At 38.0% G+C, this 27,357-nt stretch overlaps 1 protein-coding gene across 1 annotated transcript in view; it reads right to left on the reverse strand.

The window, feature by feature from the left end:
- Positions 1-27,357, reverse strand: part of KITLG (KIT ligand) — an 86,656-nt gene that overhangs the window by 7,059 nt on the left and 52,240 nt on the right. Inside the window, exons 4-9 of the mRNA XM_010832079.1 lie at positions 22,158-22,328; positions 19,094-19,253; positions 18,292-18,375; positions 8,082-8,191; positions 7,070-7,137; positions 6,006-6,082 (exon numbers count right to left, since the gene is read on the reverse strand). Coding sequence (XP_010830381.1) covers positions 6,043-6,082; positions 7,070-7,137; positions 8,082-8,191; positions 18,292-18,375; positions 19,094-19,253; positions 22,158-22,328 — 633 coding nt within the window. The 3' untranslated portion in view covers positions 6,006-6,042. The remainder of the gene's footprint in view (positions 1-6,005; positions 6,083-7,069; positions 7,138-8,081; positions 8,192-18,291; positions 18,376-19,093; positions 19,254-22,157; positions 22,329-27,357) is intronic.

The following is a 27,357-nucleotide window of genomic DNA, read 5'->3' on the forward strand; positions in this document are numbered from 1 at the left end:
AAATAAACAGGGTGAGCATTATTATCCTTTCAGTTATATTTGAAAAACCTGGGGTCAAAAACAACTGACTCATCCAGGAACCTACAGCTGGTTAAGGTGCAGCTCAAGGTTTGAACCTAAGACTAATTCCTTCCAATCCTCTGCATCACAGTGTATCAACCAAACCTTAGGAAATACGTGGTAAAGAGTCACAGATCCGGCCCTTTGGTAACCAACCATTCCTGAGCCCTGTACATTAAATGTCTCCACATAACTTGCCCTCATCCCTATTCCAATTCTAGGATCTCCCTTCTTCTGTCTTAGCTCAGATCCACTGGAAACTTCCAAGTTGTGTTTCTTTTATAAATCTCTCCGCCAGCCTAATTATAATAAGAATTACTTTCTCCACTTACTATGCTGGGATAAGTCTACAAACACTGCTATCTGAATGTCTATAGACTTATGCTGTTTACCCCCAACCAAACTGGGCTTTTGCCATGATTATGCAAAACCTTCCCCTGAGGTCTCAATTAAAATTCTTTGTAGATGACTTCCCAATCCCAAATCTATTATTTCCATCCCTGACTGTTCACTGAAGTTCCAGTGCAACATATTTGGCCACTGGTTAATAATTACTAACATCTCTTTCTCCCATTTTTTTCTAATGGTGCTTGACATCTGGTTGGTCTTATAGGCTCTAAATCATCAAGAATCCACGTGCCAATGCAGGAGATGTGGGTTTGATTCCTGGGTCAGTAAGATCCTCTGAAGAAGGAAATGGCACTCTACTCCAGTATTCTTGCCTGGAACATTTCATGGGCAGAGGGGCCTGGCAGACTACAGTCCATGGGGCCACAAACAATCAGACTCGACTGAGCACATGCATCCCTGAATGCTATAATATCAAGCCTTACATCCCATCAGGAACTAGGACTTGATTCTTTATCTGCTGTGTCTCCAAAATGGCCTGTGCTTTCCTATTTCCATGGCTGTGACCCTAGCTCAAGTTGTCATTCTCTCACATCTGTTTGAAAATCCACTCCTAAGTGGACTTCCTGACTCCAGTTCACCACTCCCATCCATCCGGCCACATCAACATCTGATTACTTTCCTAAACCTCTGCTTTGATTGTATTACTCACATTTTTTCTAAACCCTCCAACAACTCCTTATGTGACTCAATAGTGTGTACGCCCTATATATTGGAATTCAGACCCTTTCACACTGAAGTCCATCCTTTCTTAGCATTTAAACCCTCTATGTGTGATCTCCAGCTGTATAAACCCTTGAACACAGTCTGTACTTTTGGTCTTCTGATTTAGCTTATTCCATTTGCAGCACCTTCCTGACTGCCAATAAAATTTTACCAATCATTTAAGACCTAGCTCAACATAAATGCCACCTCCATCACCTACACAGTGAAGCTTTTCCCCTAGTGCTTTCGCTCCCCTGTTAAATAAAACAATTTTATCAGTTCAGTCGCTTAGTCATGTCCAACTCTTTGCAACCTGATGGACTGCAGCATATCAGGCTTCCCTGTCCAACTCCCAGAGCTTGCTCATGTCCATCGAGGCAGTGATGCCATCCAAACGTCTCATCCTCTGTCATCCCCTTCTCCTCCTGCCTTCAATCGTTCCCAGCATCAGGGTCTTTTCCAATGAGTCAGTTCTAAGACAACTGTATGTGGGTAGTGCAATTCTAAGGGATGCCGTCCATATCATTCATTATCTAGAGTTATGTTGAGGGTATATCCTTGACAACCATATACAATGGTTTGATCTTTGATTCTTTACTACATTTCTGTCAGCTCCTTCTGTTGATTTTTAACCAACACCTCCTTTGGTGCTTTAAAAAATAGATTATTTATACATATGTCTTATCTCCTTTTGTAGGCCATAAGCAATCTGAGGACAGAACTAGGTTATAGTAAGTTTTGCTATACTAGAGCTTGTTGGTATCATATTTGTGGTTAGAATGAAGAGGAATATGTACTATGATCTACTCTATTTCTCTCTCCTAAACTGTGCTACAGGCAACCTAATAAGTGAAAAATTCTGGGATGTCACATATGAATACTTGTCATCAGCTAGTTGACTAAATACATTTTTAACTTTTCAGAGATAATTTCACATTTGATGTCAAATAATCGCAGCTTTAGTATATTTTCTCCTAGAGGCAACTTCTTTTTCTTTCTGGCTCATTATCTACATCCCTTCCCTGTATTTAAAATATCAAACCCTCCTCTTCATTTTCCAGTTATAGGTTGGAGATCTAACTATTCCATATGTTTTCAATTCTAGCGTTCCAATATTTGTCCTGGTTTAATTTGTTTTAGTTCAGGGAGAAATTTTTGCTACAAACCTGAGTCATTCCTTATATTTTCCCTTTTTTGTTAACCAAGAAAATTTCTATAATACAAATTATATCCAATTTTTAAAATATATAATTACAACTTCACATTTCATTTCTATTTTGATACTTTTTACTATGGTTATTCTTATTTCTTGGAAGACTTCCTCGCCTACCATGCCACAGCCTATTCTCCCTCCACCACATCCCTTTCCCCAAATTATATTCAAATTTCCTTGGCAGGTTTTAATCTCTATTGTTACAGAGAACAAAGCTTTCTTTATGTAGTGGGTGCTCAATAAATGGTCACAAATGATACATTCACATTTTTACTTTGGGGTTTGCAGATTCATGATAATGAGCTGCTTTTTACTTCCTTTTATATCTATCTTTCCCTCAACATTTGATTGTTAATTACTTCTACCCACACACATGTGTTTTTACTACATAAAATTTATTCTCACATTATTGCAGTTCTTTGATGTAGTCATTCATCTCTTCATTTATTCAACAGATACAGTCATCATCACTTGCCTGTGCTTAGTATAAACTATATAGCTTACTGGGATTCCATAAAGAAATTCAGAAATGAGTCCTGTCCTCTCAGAGCTTATGGTTTACAAGAGGACACAAAAAGTGTATGTAAGTAAATGTGATGCCTTCCTAATTTATTAGTATGGTATGAAATGTAATATGAAATATAATTGTGTGTGCATGCTCAGTCGGGTCCCACTTTTTGCAACCCCAAGGACTGTAGCCTGCCAGGCTCCTCAGTCCCTGGGATTTGCCAGGCAAGAATACTGGAGTGGGCTGTCATTTCCTCCTCCAGAGGATCTTCCTGGCCCAGGGATTGAACCTACACCTCCTGTGTCTACTACATCGGCACGTGGATTTCTTTACCACTGAGCCTCCTGGGAAATCACAGAGATTACTTTCATTTGGAAAGTCAGCTTTTCAGAGGGGATGGTTTCTGACCTGAGCCTTGAGAGAGCTTTGCCAAGATGATGATGAGTAAGGTCATCTGCTGCTAAGTTGCTTCAGTCGTGTCCGACTCTGTGCGACCCCATAGACGGCAGCCCACCAGGCTCCCCCATCCCTGGGATTCTCCAGACAAGAACACTGGAGTGGGTTGACATTTCCTTCTCCAATGCATGAAAGTGAAAAGTGAAAGTGAAGTCGCTCAGTTGTGTCCGACTCCTAGCTACCCCATGGACTGCAGCCTACCAGGCTCCTCCGTCCATGGGATTTTCCAGGCAAGAGTACTGGAGTGGGCTGCCATTGCCTTCTCCGGTAAGGTCATCTATTTCACACCAACTCCTCAATTATTATGTGATGAGTTTATTCCTAAACAATCTGGGGCTTCTTTAACTTGCTTCATTTTCATTCATTTAATTATATGAGTAATATCTCAGATTCTAAGAAAATAAGTTAACTGTTTCCTATATGACCATCTTCCCCTTGCTGTACACACTTTGCTGTCCTGACCAAAATCAGCAACTTAAACACACACATATAAGATAAAAATAAACCTTACTGCACTTTTTAAAAGATTGTTCATCTTACCTTATTGCAGTAAGAACACAACACAAGATCCACCCTCTGAACACATTTTTAAATACACAATATAGATTGTTTTAAACTCTAAGCATTATCTTGTACAGCAGATCTCTAAAACATACTTATCTTGTAAAACAAAAAACCTTTTAAAAAAGGTCATTTCACAAGAACTATATTCCTTACCACTTAGTAAGCTTTTCATTTAGGGTTTGTTTATTGCCTCAATCACTTATTCAATAGACATTGACTAAGTGCCTACAATGCTTAGGCAACAAGTGGGGTGCTCGTGAGGAGATACAGCAAGAACCAGACAGCCTTGGTTCCTGCCCTTGCGTGTCCTCTGGTAGACATGTGTTAGTTGCTTGACTACAGCCTTTAAAATGCCATCATTTTTTCCCCTCTTAGGCCAGTGCCCTGGGCTTTTCCATCAAAATCCATTCTCCAAATGTCACAGGACAAGTACCACAATTAAACACCACATGACCTGTATGCCAAAACAGGATCCCAGTGATGCCATCCAAAAGCAAATTACAGAGGACATTACTTGAACCTTGAAGGTTCAATTAACCACTTAATGTGTGCTCGGTGGATGTCTGGCTTAAGGGAACTGAAACGGCAGATAGGGAAGAAGCAGTAGGTTTGTACTGGGATTCAAGGGCAGAAAAGTTAAGTTTTTAGGAATAACAATGATTTCAGCTTAGGGAATACTGGGCCTGAAAATAAAGAGAGTCAAGTGTTCCTTTACAGTATTTGATAGGAAACAGAGTCTAGAGAGGGCTAGGATGGGAGCAGAAAAAAGAGAGGGTGCTATTCATGCCCCAGACATGGTGATCAAGGGCATGATTCAAGGTAAAAATGAAGTCTGCATAATAGCAGGGTTAAAGTGTGAGAGACATATGCGACATAATTACTATTATTATATGATGTTATTTTGGGTTGCTAAAAAATGGCGTTTGATAAAAAGTGATTTCCTGGAGGAGACAAGAGACTCTGTGACCCAGTTTCCCTGCAGAAGATTCACTGTAGAGAGAAATCTCTGAATCTGGGACAGAAGGGAGAGCTGGAAGGACAGTGACATGAAAGTAAAGGGCAAAGCTCCCCAGAGACCGTGTCTGTAATAATCTGGGCAAATAAATGATCCTCCAGCCACGAGGGGGTGCAGGGGAAGAATGGAAGATTTAGAAAAATGAAAGAACACTCATACCCCACTGAATACATGGGAGTTAATGGGCAGAACAGAATTGATAGCCAGTTGGCAGCAGTACAATGGGAAGAGCATGCATGATGCTGGATCAGGTTAATGCCATTCGGGGTGCTCCCCGCACCACATCTGAAACTTTTTTGGAAGCTAAGACAGGAGAGGGGAGAGGAGATGTAAAAAACAGCGCCCTCTAGTCATGTTCTCCTGGTCTCCCTTCTCCCTGAGCCCTCCACAGACCCACACAACTACGGTATCTATCCCTGGCTTGTATTCAGTGCATCTGGGGTTCTGGACTGTGATGAGGCACAATAAGGACCAGTCATGTGGCAGGTGGCCCCTTACCTTGACACTTTCCCTCTCCTGACTATAAGGGATTTTGACCTTTACTCCTTTTCCTTAAAATAGCAGGGAAATGTTTTTGGTTTTCACTTGATTGAGCATTTAACAAATGAGATACTTCTCCTATCATGTTATAGTAATCACACGTAATTGAAATTGGTTTTATTTATTCTTCTTCTATTTTATTTTAATCCTACTTTGCTCTATCCCTCTTATTTTCTGGCCTCAAAAATAAAAGCACTCAGGAATTCCCTGGCAGCCCAGTGGTTAGGACTCTGCACCTTCACTTCTGAGGATGTGGGTTCAATCTCTGGTTAGCGACCTAATATCCCACAAGCCGTATGGTGTGGCCAAAAAAAAAGGAAGCACTCAACTGTTAATGTTTTGTATAACTCCTCTACAAGATGAATCCACTAATCTGGAATAACACTGCTTGTCTTTCAAAATTTGAGAATGCACAATTCAATGTAACAGTTTCAGCTGACATACTGACATCAGCTTGATAGAAGACAATAAATTCTGGCATCTAGGATGCTGTGTAGTTCCTGTTATATCTTTTAGCTTGATTTCTGAAAACTTACCAATGTACGAAAGTAACAGTGTTGATAGAAGCCACAATTACACTTCTTGAAACTCTCTCTCTTTCTCTTGCAACATACTGAAAACCAAGAAACATGCTTATTTGCTTTAAGATAGATTCTGAAGTATACCATGATCTGGGTATTGTAAAGGGCAGTTTTTACTTTTCTATAAATACAGGAGCAAAAAGCTTGCAAAATTGGGTGGAAAGTTTACTTTCGTAATATTACTATAGAGAGGACTTCAACAGTCTCAAGTAGTTAAAAAATTCTCTATGCATATGATACATATACAGAAAATGCTTATATGTGCTTAATATGTGAATGTGTACACATGCAACATGATATAAGAAAAAATAACATGCCAAATGGAAAAACCATAACTGAATGTAAAGTCAAAGTATTGGTCCTGGGCAGTATGTGGTAAGAGTAAAATAGTGATCAGAAGTCAATTATCGTAAGTGGAAAGGTATCTTAAATTTTGTATCTGGCTTTAAAAAAATACCGAGTAAGTTGAGATAAGTTAAAGGCTCCAAAAGCCAGAGTGAGGTCTAATATATGAAGTGTGAAAGAGAAAAACACTGAAAATATCTTGACTAGGAGGTGGTATCAAGAATGGGGTTTACAGAAGGAGACAAAGGTGGAATTTAGAAGGGCCGAGGAAGGTTCTGTGGCAGCAACTCAGACAAGATGAAAATAATGACTGCTGCTAAAGAAGGAGCTCAGCATGTCTCGGCTATAGTGTGTAAAAGAGGAGGGTAAACGTGCCTCCTGCGCTCCATGACCAGGAACATGATGAGCAAGATTCTGCTGCTTATAGAAAAGAGAGAGCATACCCTAAGAAGGGTCAGGAAGACAATTCTGTGAAGGTATTTCACGGGTAAGTGGAGATGTGGGACTGAAGAGAGAATGGGAGATCAGAAATGGAGCTAAAAGCTGGAAGACACTGGTTAGGAGCTACCATCATGAGGGTGAAACACTTCTTAAAAGATGTTATGAGCACATGCATGGTATGTGAAGTGGCGAGGTCAACCTTACTGATGAACATATTCAGTAAAATGAAATACCTTATTTCATTATCCTCTTCATTAATCTGTCTGTTTTCAACTGTCCTTGTAAGATTTGGTTGTTTCTTCTGGGAAAAGAACAATGATATGTATTGTAAAATTATCATGTCCTATTTAAGAGGTAAATAGTCTCCACTTCTATGTTTTCATCAGCAGGCAGTCTATGAAAATACTTTTGCAGTAAGAAATTATGAAAAATGCATGGTATTATCACTCAAAAGTTTTAGGATGTTGGAGATGAAAGAGTAGTAAAGAAACTGAAAGATTTAAATAGTAATCAAATTAAAAAGACATTTCAAAAAGCTGACTTGCAATCATTTAGCACATTTAAAAATTTCAGACAGGTTTCAATGAGAAAAGAGCGTTAAGAGTAGAAATCCAAAATAGCACATCATACAAATGGCATTTCTAGCTAATTTTAACCACATCATATATTTATTCCTTTTTATATTTAGTTCAGACTAATAAGGAGAAGGCCATGGCACCCCACTCCAGTACTCTTGCCTGGAAAATCCCATGGATGGAGGAGCCTGGTGGGCTGCAGTCCATGGGGTCGCGAGGAGTCGGACACGACTGAGTGACTTCACTTTCACTTTTCACTTTCGTGCATTGGAGAAGGTGCTAGCAACCCACTCCAGTGTTCTTGCCTGGAGAATTCCAGGAACGGCGGAGCCGGGTGGGCTGCTGTCTATGGGGTCGCACAGAGTCGGACACGACTGAAGCGACTTAGCAGCAGCAGCAGCAGCAGACTAATAAAACCAGTTTTCATTTTCTTAAGTATGCATTCTCAGTTACAGGAGTGGTCTTCAAAACATGAGGAGGAATGGGGGAACCTTTCTAAGGTTTATATTCTGTGGAGGCTATAAGTTAAGACATATCCTGTCTTACTGTTTTCTTGGTAGGATCCTTTCTTAGAAAAGGGCAGTTTGTTAATCATTTATGTAATGTGGTATGAGCAAATAAATATGTAAAGTTTTTGATTAAGGGGGAAAAAAAAAATAACAGCACTTACCTTCCAGTAAAAGGCCCCAAAAGCAAACCCGATCACAAGAGAAAAGAATGCTGGCAATGCTACGGCTGCCCATTGTAGGCTGGAATCTTCAATGGAATTTGAGGCCTTCCCTGTAATTTAAACAGTACAGTGGTGAACACCACATACCGTACCCATGCCAGAGGTTTTGCTCTTAATGCTGTGGTTGTTCCCAACTGTTTCCGAAATATACTCTGGACCTATCATCTGTTTAAAGTATTTAACATGCTGATTTTTCCACTTTCAATACAAGTTCATGTTGTTTCTGACAGATATAAGGTGAAAAAGAAACCCCACAGACAGAAGGCTGTCTGACTTGGTTAATGTGGACCCATATGGAACGCAGATAACATCTACCTGAAAATGATTTCTATCTAATCAAGCAAATCCATCTTCTATGCCTTTATCTTCTAATACCTTTTCACTTTTTTACACATCACCTCTTGCCAAGAAACGTTAAAGACATTCTGCATCCCGATCAAGGTCTCGATGAATCAAGCTATGTCTGGCCTGCCTCAAATTTTAAGTTAATATCTGCACATTATGCTTAGGGTATTTTCAGGGACCTCAAGCTTAGAATTGCAGTGTCTCTTCATTGCATCGTCAGCTGGCATTTACTGGATACCGAGCAGTGCTTTGCACTGTGCTATGGACTAAAGGTTTCAATTTTTCAGACTTTCTATGTTAGAAAGCCAGAGATGACTGAACAGGGAAGAATGGCTGGAAACACCAGTGTCTCCCCATGTAACTAAGTGAGAGAGAGAATGGGCACATGAAATCAACTTGGGACACCTCCCTGAATCCTGCTTTGATCTTCCTTGAGAAGCAGAATGATTCAGGAATTAAACAACAAAACTCCCCTAAGGGTCTCTTGCTCCCATCACAAAACTTAACATTTTGACAGATTTTTCCTCTCTGTCTCCTTACAAGAAACAGCTTCCTTGTTTGAGAACATGGACATGTGTATGTCAACTTGTAAGAGTTAAACTTTCAGTTCTCTTTGGAAGATGTAATACATTTATAAACTATATACTTTCAGCCATCATATGATCAAAATGTAAGCCAATTAAGTAAAAGTGACTGATTTGGGTTATGATATTTTGCAATGATACTCGGGCTACTGTGTCAGCCTACAGTCACCTATTTAATATTAAGTACCTAAAGTACACGATCTAAAAGAATCAAACCACAGTATGTGTATCAGCATTTAAGAGGGAAAAATTAACTCATAGATTTAACCTCAGAGGCAAGAAACAAATCTTATCTATTGTCGTGAGAATAAGAATTGCCCATTTCCCTACCATTTGTAAACTTGGAAGAGGAAACTCATTAATTCTATGATTCTTATGTTTCCAAAGAGGTTCTCATAATAGTAAGTTTGGGTGTGTGCTGGGGCAGCATAGGGGAAACATAGTGAGTCATGTGCCCCTTATACTTAAAGGAGATTGAGTAAAGAACTGGACTCTTCCCTTCATGTAACTATGAATCACTTCCTAAGACCAGACTGACAGACCTTTTGGCCAACTCCATGGGAAATATGTTTTAGGCATCTTAAAGCTCTTGATGAAAGTTAAAGAGGAGAGTGAAAAAGTTGGCTTAAAGCTCAACATTCAGAAAATGAAGATCATGGCATCTGGTCCCATCACTTCATGGGAAATAGATGGGGAAACAGTGGAAACAGTGTCAGACTTTATTTTTTGGGGCTCCAAAATCACTGCAGACGGTGACTGCAGCCATGAAATTAAAAGACGCTTAGTCCTTGGAAGGAAAGTTATGACCAACCTAGATAGCATATTGAAAAGCAGAGACGTTACTTTGCCAACATAAGTCCATCTAGTCAAGGCTATGGTTCTTCCAGTGGTCATGTATGGATGTGAGAATTGGACTGTGAAGAAAGCTGAGCACCAAAGAATTGATGCTTTTGAACTGTGGTGTTGGAGAAGACTCTTGAGAGTCCCTTGGACTGCAAGGAGATGCAACCAGTCCATTCTGAAGGAGATCAGCCCTGGGATTTCTTTGGAAGGAATGATGCTAAAGCTGAAACACCAATACTTTGGCCACTTCATGAGAAGAGTTGACTCATTGGAAAAGTCTCTGATGCTGGGAGGGATTGGGGGCAGGAGGAGAAGGGGACGACAGAGGATGAGATGGCTGGATGGCATCACTGACTCAATGGACGTGAGTCTGAGTGAACTCCGGGAGTTGATGATGGACAGGGAGGCCTGGCGTGCTGCAATTCACGGGGTCGCAAAAAGTCAGACACTACTAAGCGACTGAATTGAACTGAACTGAACTGAACGCTCAACATGAATTCTATCACCAAAATAAGCCTGAGTTATAAAATGGGATTTGGCATAATTGAAGTAACACTATTATTACAATAATAAAACCATTTTAAGGGTTATATAAGATTACATGTGCTTGTCTCAGATTTTGCTACTATTTATAAAAGTGATTTCTATGAGGAAATGTGTTTGGAGTTACAGGCAATTCTGACCATTTTAGAAATGTTTGTATCACTATCAATAAATAATAATTTGGGTATTTATGTTTGTATTCCAGTGACATGTTCGAATTCCCATTGATGGCCAAACCACTATGACCCACACTGTCTATTTTGATTGCTGGCATGTGATTATGATTTGGCCAAGTGACATATCCAGACATATACAGAGAACAAAGGAAGCTATAAATATTTTGTCCCCAGACTCCAATGGAAAAGTAGCTAGTGGGGATGGTGCTACGGAGAACTCCATTACCTATGTTTGAGCAGCCAGATGCCCCAGAGTCAAGGCAGCTAGACATCTGTTCTTCCTGTTCTATCCAAAGGCCAAATCTTGAATTGTTATTAGTCAGACCAGAGGAAAGACCACACCCACCAGCAGCAAGCTGAAGGAACTTATTACAGAGTGAGGTGCTCTGGGATTCCCCACTCTAAATCTTTCTCAGCTAGAAGGACAGCCCCCAGGGGAGGTGTTGCAAATAAAGCCAAGCTGGAGGAGAAACTAAAGAAAGCACACCTCGCTCTCGCAGAACACTGTGACTTGTTAACCAAAGTCCTACCCCTAGGACTGTGGCCCTGAACAAAGTTCTGGAATTTGACTAACACCTAGCACCAGTCCTCCTGTATGAGAGGGAAAAGGAGATAGACAGGAGGTGGTCAGATCCACAGGAGCCGACTTCCCCTTCTACAGAGGTGTCACTTCCTTATTTCTTCTCCTAATGTAAATGGCTTCACAGCTAGGCCTTGGGTTCTCTTCAGTGATCCTGCCATCCCTCTTCCAGGAGAGAAAATCTACTTTATTAGAAGAGGCTTTGCTTATATCTCCAAGGCATGATTCCCAATACTTGCTACAGTTGCTATCCATCAGGGGTCAATGAGATCTGAATTATGTGCCTCAAGAGCCAAAGGAAGGGTATGCATGCATGCTAAGTCACTTCAATTGTGTCTGACCCTTGCGACCCCATGGACTGTAGCCCACCAGGCTCCTGTGTCCATGGAATTCTCCAGGCAAGAATACTAGAGTGGATTGCCATTTCCTACTCCAGGGATCCCAACCCAGGGATCAAAACTGTCTGTCTCCTGCATTGGAAGGGAGACACTGCATTCTTTTCCACTAGTGCCACCTGGGAAGCACAAATGAAGGCTATTGGGTCCAAAGCGTTGCTTTTATATAAAAATGCCTCTAAGTTTCTGGGGGTGGGGGAGCTCATCTGCACAGGATTTGAGTAATCCTGAATTCCTGAGTTCTTATCTTATTAGCTGTTTTCATTATTATGAAAACCTTCCGGTGTTCAAAATTGGTGGGAACTGACTTGTGTGGTTTGACTTAATAATGCCCGACATCTGTACAAACATAGACCACAAAAACCTGTGCTGCAATTCTGCTGAATTTCTTTGTAGAGTGAGTCTGCTTATGGGCACCATGCCCAGGAATATGTCCCTCTTCTTGGTCCTTAGAAAACATGCAACTCAGTACTCTCCCTTGATTCAGAGCTCACCACAAACTCACCACTTACTGACTCAGCCTCGCTGCCTCTAATTGTTCTAATAATTCTAGATGAACATGTACTATACATCAGCCACAGTGCTAAGTACACATGTGCTAACTCATTTAAAACTCACAGAAAACTTATGAAGGAAAGATTATCAACCTCCATTTGATTGAGGGGTCCAGAGCGATTAAAACACTTGCCCAAGACCACACAGCTAGCCAAGCAAGGGCTAGAGCTGGGCAGTGGTCTTTCTAGAAGATGTGTAAGGTAATGTCAAAGTAAGGATCTTCTCTCTATCATTTAAATATACTGTCTGTAAGGATCGCAAACTTAAACATTTTTAAAACACACTTTGCTGCTGCTGCTGCTGCTAAGTCGCTTCAGTCGTGTCTGACTCTGTGCGACCCCATAGACGGCAGCCCACCAGGCTCCCCGTCCCTGGGATTCTCCAGGCAAGAACACTGGAGTGGGTTGCCATTTCCTTCTCCTGTGCATGAAAGTGAAAAGTAAAAGTGAAGTTTCTCAGTTGTGTCCGACTCTTAGCTACCCCATGGACTGCAGCCTACCAGGCTCCTCCGTCATGGGATTTTCTAGGCAAAAGTACTGGAGTGGGATGCCATTGCCTTCTCCGAAAACACACTTTAGCTTGGTACAAAGAATATTACCATTACTTTGAAAGCACAACTCCCTTTGGATAACTTTTACATTTTTACCTTATCCCATGATTCTCCCTTATAAGATACAGAGAGGGAACTTACACCTCTGGGCTGCTTCATCATATGCCATGGTCCTCTGACCAGCATGGCAACATTTGGGGTCTTTCTCCTGAAAACAGCATGGTTTCTTCAAATTTCCCTGACTCCCTACTCCCCAGAGTGTCTTACTTTCCTTATGCTACAACTAAAGACATTTACATACTTCTGTTAAATATAGCATAAATAACATAAAATATGAATATTTTTATTTGTGTCTGCTTCTCGTATGAGACTGTATACTCATAACAGCTAGTCCTATCCATGGGTATCTAAAGTGCCATTTTCATGAGTGAGAACACCTGGCCAAAAGCTGCTGATCATGCAAGATTCACTTTTTTTTTTAAGCAAAAAAAAGAAGAAAGGGAGAAAAAGGGAAACAAAAAACAAGTCTGGTCATTCATATTGCCATTTAAAAACTACTGATAGTCTCAAAGGTATAGGACCGAACAGGTGTTTTATATTCAGTTGTCTTGTAAGTAGCAAAGATTTTGCATTCAACCCTGATGATAGCAATTTAACCTTCCCAACATAAATAATTATCACACTAAACAAATTATACTAGGCAACTACTTTCAGACCTTGGCTGAAAGGCAACACGAGACTGTGAACCCTGGGAGAGGGAAAATGCAAGTGATAAGACCCACAACTGTCCCGATTTGCTGGCTGGGTGACACCTTTTGACTGAGTAGTCTCACTACGATAGGAAATCAGAGAATGAAGCTGAGGGCTGCTGCCTTAGCTGGAGGCGGGGCTGTTTGTGAGGTTTGTAAGGCAGGGTTATTTTGGGGAGAGGAACTGTGTAGAAAAGAAGCGCTATACGTGTCTGGAGGAGACTCAATCATTGCTTGAGTAATAAGCTGTACATGCACAGGGAGAAACCTCACAAAAGCTGGCAATAAACAGTGTCCAGGAAGCTATGACTTAAGCAAAGACCCTAGAAGTCAATTCAGAGACAAAGAAGCTCTGACAAGCAAGAATGGAGAGATTTTCTAGGCATTAAAGAAATAGCTCAGTGACCCCATGCCTTAGAAATAACGCTACTCTCCCTCCACCCTCTAAGAAAGCCTAAAAAAAAAAAAAGGCCTGGAAAGGAAGAGAAAACTGATCTGCTAGGAACTGAACCAACTGCCTATCAGAACAAAACAGTCACTGAAGGAATGCTACAAAATCCAGATATTCGACAACATAATACCTATACCAACAACATAATATCCAGCATATGGTCAAAAATTACTAGCCATCTAAAGGAAGATGTGACCCACAATCAGGAAGAAAAAAAAATCACTTAATAGAAACCATGCTGGGATGACCTACATATTGAAATTCGAAAACAAGAACTTTAGAGAAGCTATTGTAACTATATCCAAGAGCCAAAAAAGAAAATATTGTCATAATGAATATGCAGATGGAAAATCTCAGCAGAAAAATATAAAATATAAAAAGAACCAAATGAAAATTCTAGAACACAAAGTACAAATTTAGAAATGAAAAAAATGCACTGGATTCAAACCCATAGAATGGATAGCACCAAGAGTGAACCCTATGTAAACTGCGGACTTTGGCTGATATGAGGTGTCCATGAAGATTCCTCCATTGTACAAACGTACCTCTCTAGAGGGGCATGTTGCTAATGAGAGAGGCTATGCATGTGTGGCAGGGAGTATGTGAAAAACCTCTATTCCCCTCAATTTTGCTGTAAACCTTAAACTGCTCTAAAAATAAAGTCTTAATAAAAAAATTAATGGAAAAAGGAAAACTTACTGGAAGAAAAATTTAGCAGATGACAGAAAAGTCAGGGAACTTGAAAATAGGTTAAAATTATTCATCTTGAAGATTAAAGAGAGGTTGGAAAAAAATGAACAAAACATCCATGATCTGTGAGACTGATTTTATCAATAATATATGTGGATTATGTGTGTGATTGTATGTATGTGTGATTCTTAAACATACATATCCAAGAAGCTTAAACCACTCCTAAGCGCATCTTATTTGAACTCCTAAAACAGAAGTAAATTTTGAAAGGCAGAGGGGGAAAATGACTCAGTACATATAAGGAAAAACATCATATAAATGCTGGCTGCCTTTTTGTCAGAAACAATAGAAGCAGGAAGACAATGGAGTGACATCTTTAAAGGACTCAAGGAAAAAAATTCTGTTAACCCAGAATTCTGTATCTAGTAAAAAGCACCTGCAATACTGAAGACAAAGTCATTTTTCTATTAAAAGAAAAAGAATTTGTTGGCAACAGATCTGCACTGCACGAAATGCTAAAGGAAGCTCTTCAGCCAGAAAGGAATTAATGCCAGACAGAAACTTGGATTTACAAGAGGAAATGAGGAGTAACAAGAAATAATAAATATGTGGGTAAATGTAAAAGAATTTTTTTCCTTCTCTTGAAAAGATGGTTTTAAGCAATAATTTTAAGACTGTATTGTGAGGTTTATAACCTGCATAAAGATATATGTCAACACAGCACAAAAGAGGTTATAGGCAAGTGGAACATCCTGTTGCAAGGTTCTTACTTTGTTTCTGAAGTGCTACAAGATTAAATAGAATGTTACAAGTTAAGATGTATATGGCAATTCCTAAAGCAACCACAAAATGATGTCAAGAGGTGCTGTTGAAAAGACAACAGAAGTAATTAAAATAGAGCACTAAAAGTCAATCAATCAATGAACACAAAAGAGGGCTGGAAAGGAGGAACAGGGGATCAGTAAGCATGTGGTGCCAATCACAAAATGGTAGACCCACATCTAACCACACCGATAACTGCATTAAATACAAAATGGGTCAAACAGCCTAATTAATGAAAATAAGGGACTAGATAAAACAGCAGGGCCCAACTGCATCCTATCAGAGAGATACTTTCAAAATAAAGACAGGAAGAAAAACAATATATATGAAAACAGTAAATATAAGAAAGGCTGGCTCTACCAATGTCAAACAAAATATGCTTCAAGACAAGAGCTCTAGCAGAGTTAATAAGGAATATTTCAGTAAGATGTAAATCAGGAAAGATATAACGATAATAAATATGTAAGTACTTAATAATAGAGCTGCTAAGTAGGTGAAGCAAAAATCATAGAACCAAAATAAGAAATAACCAAATCCACAATCAAAAGGAAAGATTTTTAATGCTCCCCTCTCAGTAAACAATTAAAAATTTGACAAAAAAATGTAATAAGGACAGAAGATCTGAACTTTATCAACCACTTGTATCAAATTTCAGAATGCTACACCTGAAACTTTAATATTCACAAAATGTCTCAATAAATCTCACAAGACTACACTGTATGTTCTTTGACAATAATGGAGTTAATTTAGAAATCATTAATAAGATTAAAAGATGCTTACTCCTTGGAAGAAAAGCTATGACCAACCTAAATAGCATATTGAAAAGCAGAGACATTACTTTGCCAACAAAGGTCTGTCTAGTCAAGGCTATGGTTTTTCCAGTAGTCATGTATGGATGTGAGAGTTGGACTGTGAAGAAAGCTGAGCTCCACAGAATTGATGCTTTTGAACTGTGGTGCTGGAGAAGACTCTTGAGAGTCCCTTGGACTGCAAGGAGATGCACCCAGTCCATTCTAAAGGAGATCAGCCCTGGGATTTCTTTGGAAGGAATGATGCTGAAGCTGAAACTCCAGTACTTTGGCCACCTCATGCAAAGAGGTGACTCATTGGAAAAGATTCTGATGATGGGAGAGATTGGGGGCAGGAGGAAAAGGGGACGACAGAGGATGAGATGGCTGGATGGCATCACTGACTCAATGGACACGAGTTTGAGTGAACTCTGGGAGTTGGTGATGGACAGGGAGGCCTGGCATGCTGCATATTCATGGGGTCGCAAAGAGTCAGACACAACTGAGCAACTGAACTGAACAGAACTGAATAAGATATCTAGAAAAATCACATATTTTTAGACAACAACCCACTTTTATATTCCCGTGAACAAAAGAAGAAATTATAAGGAAAATTATTTTTAAAGAAATGATAATGGAAACACAATATATCAAAATATGTGGAATTCAGCTAAAGCTGCTTATAAGGACATTTATACCTTTAAGTGCTTATTTTAGAAAAGAAGAATGGTTTAGAGTCAATGATCTAATTTTTCTACCTTGAGAACTTAGAAAAAGTTGAACAAATTAAACCCAAGGCAGATGTAGGGAAATTATGAAAGGTTAAATTATAAATCAATGAAATACTAACAGAATTTTAAAAGTCAAAAACTGCTTCTTTGAAAAGATTAATAAAATTCTTAGTAAAAAAGACCTTAACATATATAGTGTCTTCAAATTTTTAAAATCCAATGGGTATTCAGAATTTTAGATTTTAGAATATTTCTGTCCTATAAATATTGTATATTATATAATATCCTCAATGAGGTATGAGTAGCACCCTATAGTCAAACACATTAATACTTCTTAGTGAAAGGCATCCTTAGTGAAAGGCATACCCACTTTTAGAGGGTAAAGATTACAAATAGCCTCATCACAATTCAGGTCAGGTTTTGGTGGCAAAACATCCAAAACAGATTGATTTTAGAGGTTTTCCTTTTAATTTCTGAATTGCAGCATTGCTGTTGTGGATTTGTATTAAATTGATTACTCTTTTTTACAGATAGGTCTTTGATGCTCTTGAACATATGAGAGTGTTCCATCACTAACTTTTAAGAGATGATCTTCTCAGCTAAGATCACAGGATGAATTTTTTCCTCCTACAGCATCCATGAGACTAGAGGGTCAGAATATTTAGTAAATCCAATGACCCTTATAGTGACCTTTGCCTAGGTCGGTAAGTTTAGTCTGTCAGTTGTGGCCAACTCTTGCAACCCCATGGACTGTATAGCTCTCCAGGCTCCTCTGTCCATGGGATTACATTTGAAAGAAAAAAGGACATTAGACTTCCAGGAAACTGGATTCTTCTTCACGAACAAGGATAGAAATTTCAGAGAAAGAAGCATATTGTCCCCCAACATATGATTTTATAGTAAAATTTAAAAAAAAATCAAATTTCCAAACATACAGTAGTAAATAGTGTTATACACAACAAAACAGAAGATATCCTTGGAATTTTACACAGCCAGCACCTCTATTTTCCATTTTAAAATTCCATTTTTTTGTCAGGCAAATTCCATGCAAAATATATTTCAAGTCAACAATGAAAAAAGCTTAAATCATCTAAAAGTAATTTCATGCCTTATTGAAAACTATCTTAGCAGAAAATGTATTACCCCAATTAAACAGTATCTCCAGCTTTAGGGAAATCCAATTGTGCAAACCTAATTATTTAATTCTCAGGAAAATCATAACAGGAAGAATAGTAAGAGAACAGAATTAATAGTAATGATTGTAGAAATTTCCTTTAAAGCTCATGCAATACTCCTAACAGAAGCTAATTGGAGCCATGCATGCATTAAATCAGATATATGTACTTACTATTACTGCTACTGCTGTCATTCCTAAGGGAGCTGGCTGCAACAGGGGGTAACATAAATGGTTTTGTGACACTGACTCTGGAATCTAAATAGAAAGCAATAATGTGTCAGTGTTGCATGGCGATTTACATAAATTAAAGAGTCCTCAAAAGGTGAAGTGCAATATTAGAGTACTTTCCAGGCCTGCTTCCCAAATCTGGATCATTCAGATCCTATTTTATACTTGGTCCTGCTTTTCTATTTTTATTAAGAAATTCACCAAAGTCACGTTACAGAACAAAGATTCACTGCCTACACACACTAATAAATGTAAATAATGCAAATGGTTGGCAATTGATCACTTTTTCAAAATAAGTAATGAAATTAAAATTTCATATCATAGGGATGGTAGTGGGGAGGAAGTCTCAGTACAGGGTAAGTGATGAAGATGAGAATTCATGACTCAGAATTAGACCCCTAAGGAAAAGATTTGAGAAGGGGACATTAAGAAGACTGGAAGTGAAGAATATAATTGTATATTACTAGTAAATATCAGGTGAAAACGAGTGACTATCTCATATATCGTTTACTCATGTGCAATTCTGTACTTTGAAGATGGTTAAGTGTTGTTTGGGCTTGAACACCAACAAATACATAACTGTTTTTTTTTTTCATGCCACTGATATTTGCTTTTATATTAGACATACATACACACACATGTCTGTTTCTAGCTACATATATATTTGAGTCAGAGGTAGATTCTTACCTATACATAAAAGATTCAGTCTTGCTTTCTACATTTATATTAGGAATATATATCTTACCTTTTTCAGGACTTGATGTTGAGGAAATCACACATTCACTCATTTTAGAAGCCACTATCTCCAAGTCCTTGAAGGCATCGATGGATTTATTAAAAATTCCAAAAAATTTCTCAGGAGTAAACTGCCTGGGTTCTGGGCTCTTAGATGATTTTTTTACATTCTAGAAGAAGAAGAAAAAAAAAAAAAACACAAGATTAGGTTTTTCAAATAGTCTGCAGATTTAACTAATGTCAAAGTAATAGACCACAAATATGTCCTTGACAGACTCAAGTGAAACCGACACTTTTAGACAACAGTTTTTTGTTTGTTTTTAAGTAACATTGTTAATATTTTAGGAACATATCTATTGAGTTAGATTTGAATTAGATTTTTACAGTCTTTTTTTGCTTCTCCACAGGGCATGCAGAATCTAGTTTCCCAACCAGGGATGAAACCTGCACCCCCTGCAGTGGAAGCCCAGAGTCTTAAACCACTGGAGCACCAGGGAAGTCTCTAGACAACTGTTTTAAAACTCGTAATTCAAACTGGCACTATAGGACAAATGACTCTATGCAGTTCAGTCTGGGGCTCAATTCCGGATAAAAGGAAGAGGGTGGTGGCGAGGGCGAATAAGGTGAAAGCAACGTCAAAACAATGAAATAATCCTAACAACAAACTATAGACTGTTCTCTTTAAAGATGTTCATTAAAATCATTACTTCTCATTAAAAATATACACAACACATGCTCCAAATATGCACTAATTAAAAAGTCTAATGATGATAAATACTGGCAAGGATCTGGAGCAGAGGGGGTCTCTTATACTCCAGTGGAATGACATAAATTGGCCCTTTGATATTAGTAAGGTTGGACACGCTGCCATCCTGTGACCCAGAAATTCCACTCCTAGGTAACTACTTTAAGGAAACTCTTGCAAGATGTACCAGGAGGCATATTAAGCAAGTTCTTGCCAGCAGTGTTTATAAATTCTTACACCAATCAACAGGAGAGTGGTTTAATAAATTAGTGGTATATTGAATCAATGAAATGTTTATGAACAGTAAAAAAAAAAAAATCAACTACGGCTGTAATAATCAATGTGGATATCTTATAAACAATGTGGAATGAAAGAAGCAAGTCTCAAAAGCATAAAAAGAATATGATTTTCTATAAAATCCCCAAACAAGTCAAAGCTATATTTTAGGAATTCATAAATATATGAAAAGTGAAAGTTTCTCAGTCTGTCTTTGTGACCCCATGGACTATACAGTCCATGGACTTCTCCAGGACAGAATACTGGAGTGGGTAGCCTTTCCCTTCTCCAGGGGATCTTCTCAAACATGGTTATCTACAAATAAAAGCAGGTAATATTAATTAGAGTTAACACCTATGTACCACTTACTATGTACTACTCTAAGTGTTTTATATATATGTTAACCTCTGGAACAACTGAGAGATACCACCTGGTATGAATCTCTTGGGTTCTCGCCAAAGTGCCATGGTTAGTAAATGTACACCTTTTGGTATCTGGAATGCTCTTCTAGATAAACTGCCATTTATTGACCAATTAATTCATCTTTCAGGACCTAGGGCATATCTTATTTCCTTCATGACACCTTGTCTGGTATACTCTACTTTCTGTGACCTCTCCTTATCATTGCCATTAGTACATCATTCATACTGATATGATAAAAAGGGATGCTAACTCTAAGATGTCATTGAATATACGATACATTCTGATTGGGAAATTAGAAAGTAAAACAGTAGAAAAGATGAATTATGCTGCTGCTGCTGCTAAGTCACTTCAGTCGTGTCCGACTCTGTGCGACCCCATGGACGGCAGCCCACCAGGCTCCCCTGTCCCTGGGATTCTCCAGGCAAGAACACTGGAGTAGGATGCCATTTCCTTCTCCAATGCAGGAAAGTGAAAAGTGAAAGTGAAGTCGCTCAGTCGTGATTAGGTTACTGGCGTTATGAGAATTTCAAGATTGGAGAGCACAAATGGGATGGAGGTTGGGTCTTAGAGAGTGACTAGAATTTGAATGGAGACAGAGTATTTGACTGTTACTACGGTGGCTCCGACGGTATAGCGTCTGCCTGCAATGCGGGAGACCCAGGTTCGATTCCTGGGTCGGGAAGATCCCTGAAGAAGGAAATGGCAATCCACTCCAGCACTCTTGCCTGGAAAATCCCATGGACGGAGGAGCCTGATAGGCTACAGTCCATGGGGTCGCAAAGAGTCGGACACGACTAAGCGACTTCACTTTCACTTTCATACAGCATCATGGTTAAAGCCTTAGGTTTGAACTTCAAGAAGGCCTGTAGGCTAAACCTTGTCTTGTGAACTCTACGTCAAAACAGGTGTCCCAAGAGGTCATTTATTATATAGACACAGTGTTATAAAACTTAAAAAAACTGTTAACATTTTACTTTGCCAAATTTGAATGATAAAAATTCATTCATAATGAATAAAAATTCATCATTAATCATGTAATATCGACTCCTCTTATTGTCCCCATTTTATGTGGAAAGGAGGTGAGCAAAACTATTTTTGAACAAAGCCAGGATTTGACCTCCAGCATCTCATCCTTAATCTCTAGTGGGTACATTGCTTCTTTAATATGCTTCGAATCCAAAGCATTGCTATACCCATACTCTGAAGTGACAACTAATCATCAAATGACCCAAAGACATTAAAATGCACTTCTCTGTTGTGATATTATTACTATAGATAAGAGGTCAAGTGTTCATTATAGGCAATTTTCCATTTAAAGGTAAATGAACATTGGTAACCTCATAGGAAGGCTATGAGAACTTTATCCATGAGATAAAGTCAGGGTTGTTTTTATAAGTGTATTGTGAATACATTTATTTTTATATTAAGTGACAACATTTAATTGTCTTAATATACATTTCAGTTGTGATATAACTACAAACATTTATTTTTTTGTGCTCATCTTCAAAATTTTTTTTAATTACAAATTTCTAAGTTAAAAATCTCACAAACACGTCCCCAACCCTGCCACCACTTATCAGCCATAGGTTACAGAGATGAGTAATAAAAAGCAGTCCCAATACAAAGTTACCTCAAATGAGTGTTCTTCCATGCACTCCACAAGGTCATCAACTATTTTCACAAGTTTGTCTATGATAGAGTAATTACTCAAGCCTTCAGAAATATTTGAAAACTTGTCCAGAAGATCAGTCAAGCTGACTGACAGTTGTTCCACCATCTGGCTTATCCAACAATGACTAGGCTGTAAGAAATTAAAAGAAAAGAAGACAAAGCACCTGTTTTAAGTACAGTCACTGATTACTGGACAAAAGATTTCCTTATATCAGAACAGGTTTGTTCTTAGGTTTTTCTTAAGTCATATCTAACAGCTGTTTCAAAATGTCCAAATGCATAAAGATCAGAAGAAATTGTTGATGGTAAAGATTTTGCCCTTCCATGGAGATAAAATTAAGACAGAGTCCTTGACAAGGTTCAGATACTGCAAAATTTAATTCTATGGAAGCATATTTATTTCTTACTTACTGTATTCTGAAATGAATTTAACCCAGAGAAATTTTTTTAGAAAGTTATAGTGGGAAAGGTTCCTATGTTCTTCAAGGAACTTCCAGTCTTTTGGGCAACTAGAATATGAATCAGTGGATCAATAATGGCTTATTTTTCTCAGGATCTTGATAGATTTCAAAACTTCTTCATAGCTGAGTTTCTGTGGGTGTTAAAAAAATAGCCCTGGTCTGGGAGAGAAGCACTTTTGCTTTAGTGGCAGGACCAGCTACATAATTTGTGGGGCTAATAGCAAAATGGAAATGTATTTACTGCTCAAAACGTGTTCAAAAAATGATGAAGAGTTTCACGATGGTGACAGCAGAGCATGAAACCAAGTGTGGAGCCCCACTCATGAAGCCAGCCCTGTCCACTGGTTGGAAGCTCAAGCCTTGGAATCAAGCAAAACTGGGTTCAATTTTGGCTGAGAGAATCCCGACAAGCTACATAAATTTTCTGAACCTCATTTTGTCCCTCTACAGAAAGGGAAAATGGAAGTAAGGTAGTTTTGAGGAGATGAGGTACATAATTTGAATTTAAGTTTCATGAGGGTAGGATTTTTTTATAAAATTGTGTTCCCTGTGGTGTTCCTAAGACCTAGAATACTGTCTGGCATATGGGTGTTGCTCAGAAACTAATTGCTTAACTGATATAGAAGTGAAAAAAAAAAAAAAAAGTGAGAGAAAATACTACATAACAAGGGTCCCAACATTTTCTGGAAAGGGCTAGATGGCAAATATTTTCAAGCTTTGTATGCCAAAAGGCAAAAATCAAGAATATTGTGTAGGTCCAGTTATATAAGAGAAAATGAATTTCTACCCATTCTTATTACCATTTAAAAAGTAATGATTATAATTGGATACAATGTCTTTTGCATAATTATTTAGCTTCTTTTGTAACACAGGTTTAGCAATAAGAAGAATGGAATTCTTTATTTTGGGTCAACATTTTTGTTCACTTAGGGTTAAAAGCATTCTCTATTATCAAGTAGACTGTAAATGTTCATCTGTAAAAAGACAAACTCAGCTGGCTGTCCATGTAATATCAGCAACATACTGGATCTGGTCTGTAGAGTGTAGTTTGCCAACCCCTCTTATACATTTGCAGATAAATAAAGGTTTAGATTATTAGGGAAAACTTCTTAGTATATTAGAATGAATTATAACATTTTTAAAAATGAATGTGACACCACTTAAAATAATTGGAAATTTACATACATTGTATATTGTAATATTCTTTTTTCTCTTATAAAAAACTTTGAAGTCTAGGTTCTGATTTATATTTTTAATTGTTAAAATGTTATAATGAAAAAAATAAGATAGAAAAGGTAAAATGGTCTTGGCTTATTAAGATCTCACATAATTTTAAATTATTTCTATTGTAATAAAAACACATAATCAGAGAGGGTAACCAATGTCATGTAAAATGAACAAAACCCACTATACTTTATTTTTCTACTTACCAGCAAAATATCTCTGTGGGTGAAACTCATGTAATTCGTGTTTTCTAAATTATACAAGAGAGCCATTTTATATTTATTTCATAGAACAATTTTAATTAATATGACCCAGCCAAAGGGGAAACTGGTTTCTCTACAGATAGGTACGTTGCAATTTCTGGAAGCATTAAATGCCATTCAAAACTTTTAGGGAGTATTGGCTCTGACTTCAGATAAGTAGAATAAACAAACTCCTAGTGGGAATTAGTTCAATTTGGCCGTTTCATTTGACTCACCAACCAAGTTCTCAAAGACTGTTTCCAAAATATGCTGAGAATGAACTCCTTGTTTTATAAAATCAGTGCTTATCTTAAGCACATGCAAGTTCATATTTGCATCATTAACAAGTCTCTTTACAAGCTGTCAGTCTTTCTTTGGAGGCTGATTGCTCTCCCAAGTTTCCCTCCACTTAGACAGCAATAATTCCCTTTAGATAGTCATCCCTATCAGCAAGGGGCAGATTTCCTAGGATATGGGAAACAGTACATTCTGTAAATACTACTTTAGTAGTATTTATATGGTAAAACAGCCTTCACCAATTAGTTCATCCCACTGAAATTGTGCAAATTTTTCCATGGCAAGTACAGCTCATGTATTAATCTTTTCAAACTCTGTCCTTGCTCCACTTTATGAACAAGCTCACCTGTCCTTCTCTCTGATGCTCTGACGTGTAGGAACCAAAATCAAATTCCCCTATTCTGAATTAAGGTACTGTGGTCTTTGCCTTAAATGAACAGGTTGTTTTTTCTTTTTGTTTGTTGCTTTTTTGTGGTTAAAGCAGAAAGGAGCTTGTTTATATGTTTCTTAGTTTTAAACTTGGAACTCTGGGGTGCTTATGTCACTTCTGTTTATCTCTATCTTCAACTGAACTCTATGTTTACATTCCTCATTCAAGTTCTTATTTAGCTATGACTACTCGCCCCATGGCCACCCACCCTTGTTTTCACATACCTAATCAACAGTCCAAGCAATCAACTTTTCCCAGAAACATTTCCAACCCTAAACCTGTAATTTCTTACTGTTAAATCATGGAAATCCCATAATCGAATCCTAGCCCAATATCTGCCCCTTTAAAGTTATGAAAAATTCATTGATATTTGACGTAAACATTGAGACTACACTGCTGAAAAATATATTTCTAAACACCTTTAACTGTATTTCATTCATTATACATTCTGCATAATTTTCTTGGAAAGACTATATAATCAATTCAAAGTTATTTCTTTTCACTAATCTGTTTAAACAGCTATATTTTAGCTTTTAAAGTTTATTGCATTTAGGAAAGATAAAACTGAGGTAAACAATATTAACTATCAGCCAGTTTTAACTTGTCTGCCTACAAGAAAGGAAACCAGCCTTGACTAGAACATCAAGCAGATTCGCATTTTCTTTTTAATTAAATCTAGTCAATGATTTGTAGACAGCAAAACACAGTGACCTAAATATTTCATTTGTGAGATGATATGAAGTCTGTTTTTCAACTCTTACAAGATTATTATGATTAGGAAATAGATAATTAAAAGTGTGCAATTCACAAATTTAAATTTTTCCTTTACCTTAATAAACAGGCATTACTGTCACTCATCTTTCAGAGACCATTTTAAACAAATAGTTTTATATTGCACAGCTATTAACTCACAATAGATATTAGAAGAATGTAAGATATAAATAACATTCTCTATTTCACTAGAAGAATGTGAAAGATCAGTAAAGTTGACAGAGTCAGACAGGACATCAAAGAGGTGATGTAAAGAGTATGTTTCAAATTCCTGAAGTACATATAACGTAATGTTTTATTCACCTATATACACACAAAAAGAAATATACTTTTTTGCTTTGAAAGGGAAAATTTGTCTGGATTTTCCTTAACTTCATACTCTTAATTTCTTACCTTCTTTTTTGGTAGCCTCTGTCTTACATTTTCTGGATCAATTATAACAGCTCTACTTAGGATTATTGGAGCAACATATGCTTTCTATTCATGTTTGTGTGTGTATATATAAATGATATATAACATGTATCATTCTAGAATGCTAACTGAATCGATGACATTGAATCAATGTCCTTGACCTGCTCGCACGCCACCACCACAGAAGATTTGGGTAAAAACTATGAACTTCCTAAGGATTTTAAAGTACCATAAGCACCAAATTAATAAGATTAAAAAAAGAAAAACTATGATTGAAAGCATTCCAAACATAATTTAGAATATGACCACTTCCAAAAACCAACAATGAAAACTCACACATTCACACAAGTATAAAATAGATACGTGAATTTCACAGGATGTGTGATATAATATCTCTGCAGACCCAGAACTGGTAAATTTGAGACCGTGACTGAAATAAAAACATCCGAGAGACTTGCTAAATCTGGCCTGCCTTCTTCTCTCCATCCCCTGCTTCATTTAAGAAACTGTTCTGGTTTATTAGCTGAAAACATTTGACACAGGATTCTGCATCAGTCTTAGATGAAGAGTCTCCAAGAGCAGTCCAGAAGCCTTTTGGAACTAGAATCTGAAAGTGGACAAAACACACACTAACGTTTCTTCACGGAGGTACTTGGCACTACTTTTCCGTTTAGTAACTGTTCTTTGGGAGATATGTGTCTGCTTCGTCAGGAAGCCTCACGGAGGTATGTGCACTGTGAGGGAATTCTCCACAAAGGAGCTGGGGTACAACACCCATTAGAGATTCTGAGGGAGCAAAGCCCTGGCTCATAAACTATGAGGCTTCTGAGGAATATTCACAATGAGCCTTCCACCCCATCTTCTAATCCAACTAATCTAATTACCAGCATTACTGCCCAGTTTGATTGTTTCTGTTTTGTTTTCTTTAATGTGTGTCAACCTTCAATCTTGCCAGAATTAGAAGTATGAATGCCCATAGGCACAAAGCACCCCTTTCTTTCCTCTTGTGCTTCCAGCATTTACCTCCTGGCTGGTCAGTCAAAAAGAATCTAGCACTATGCCAACAGAATCACAATGCTTTAGATCTGGAAGAGATGCTAAAGGCCATCTGGTCCCGTCCCACCAATGTCGTAAATGGGAAAATCAAGGAAGGTCTCAAGCAGTGAAGTGGTTCACCAAGGTTACACAACAAATTTAAAACAAATATTAGAAACCAAGACTCCCAAGCCCTTGCCTAGTTCTTTCATCAGTAAATACTGACACATACAGCTGTAGCACTTTCTTCTGCTGGGTTCTCCATGACTCGTGTGGTCCAACTTCTGG

Source organism: Bison bison, unplaced genomic scaffold (genome assembly GCF_000754665.1).
Source record: "Bison bison bison isolate TAMUID 2011002044 unplaced genomic scaffold, Bison_UMD1.0 scf7180017864535, whole genome shotgun sequence".
Classification (NCBI taxonomy): Eukaryota; Metazoa; Chordata; class Mammalia; order Artiodactyla; family Bovidae; genus Bison; species Bison bison.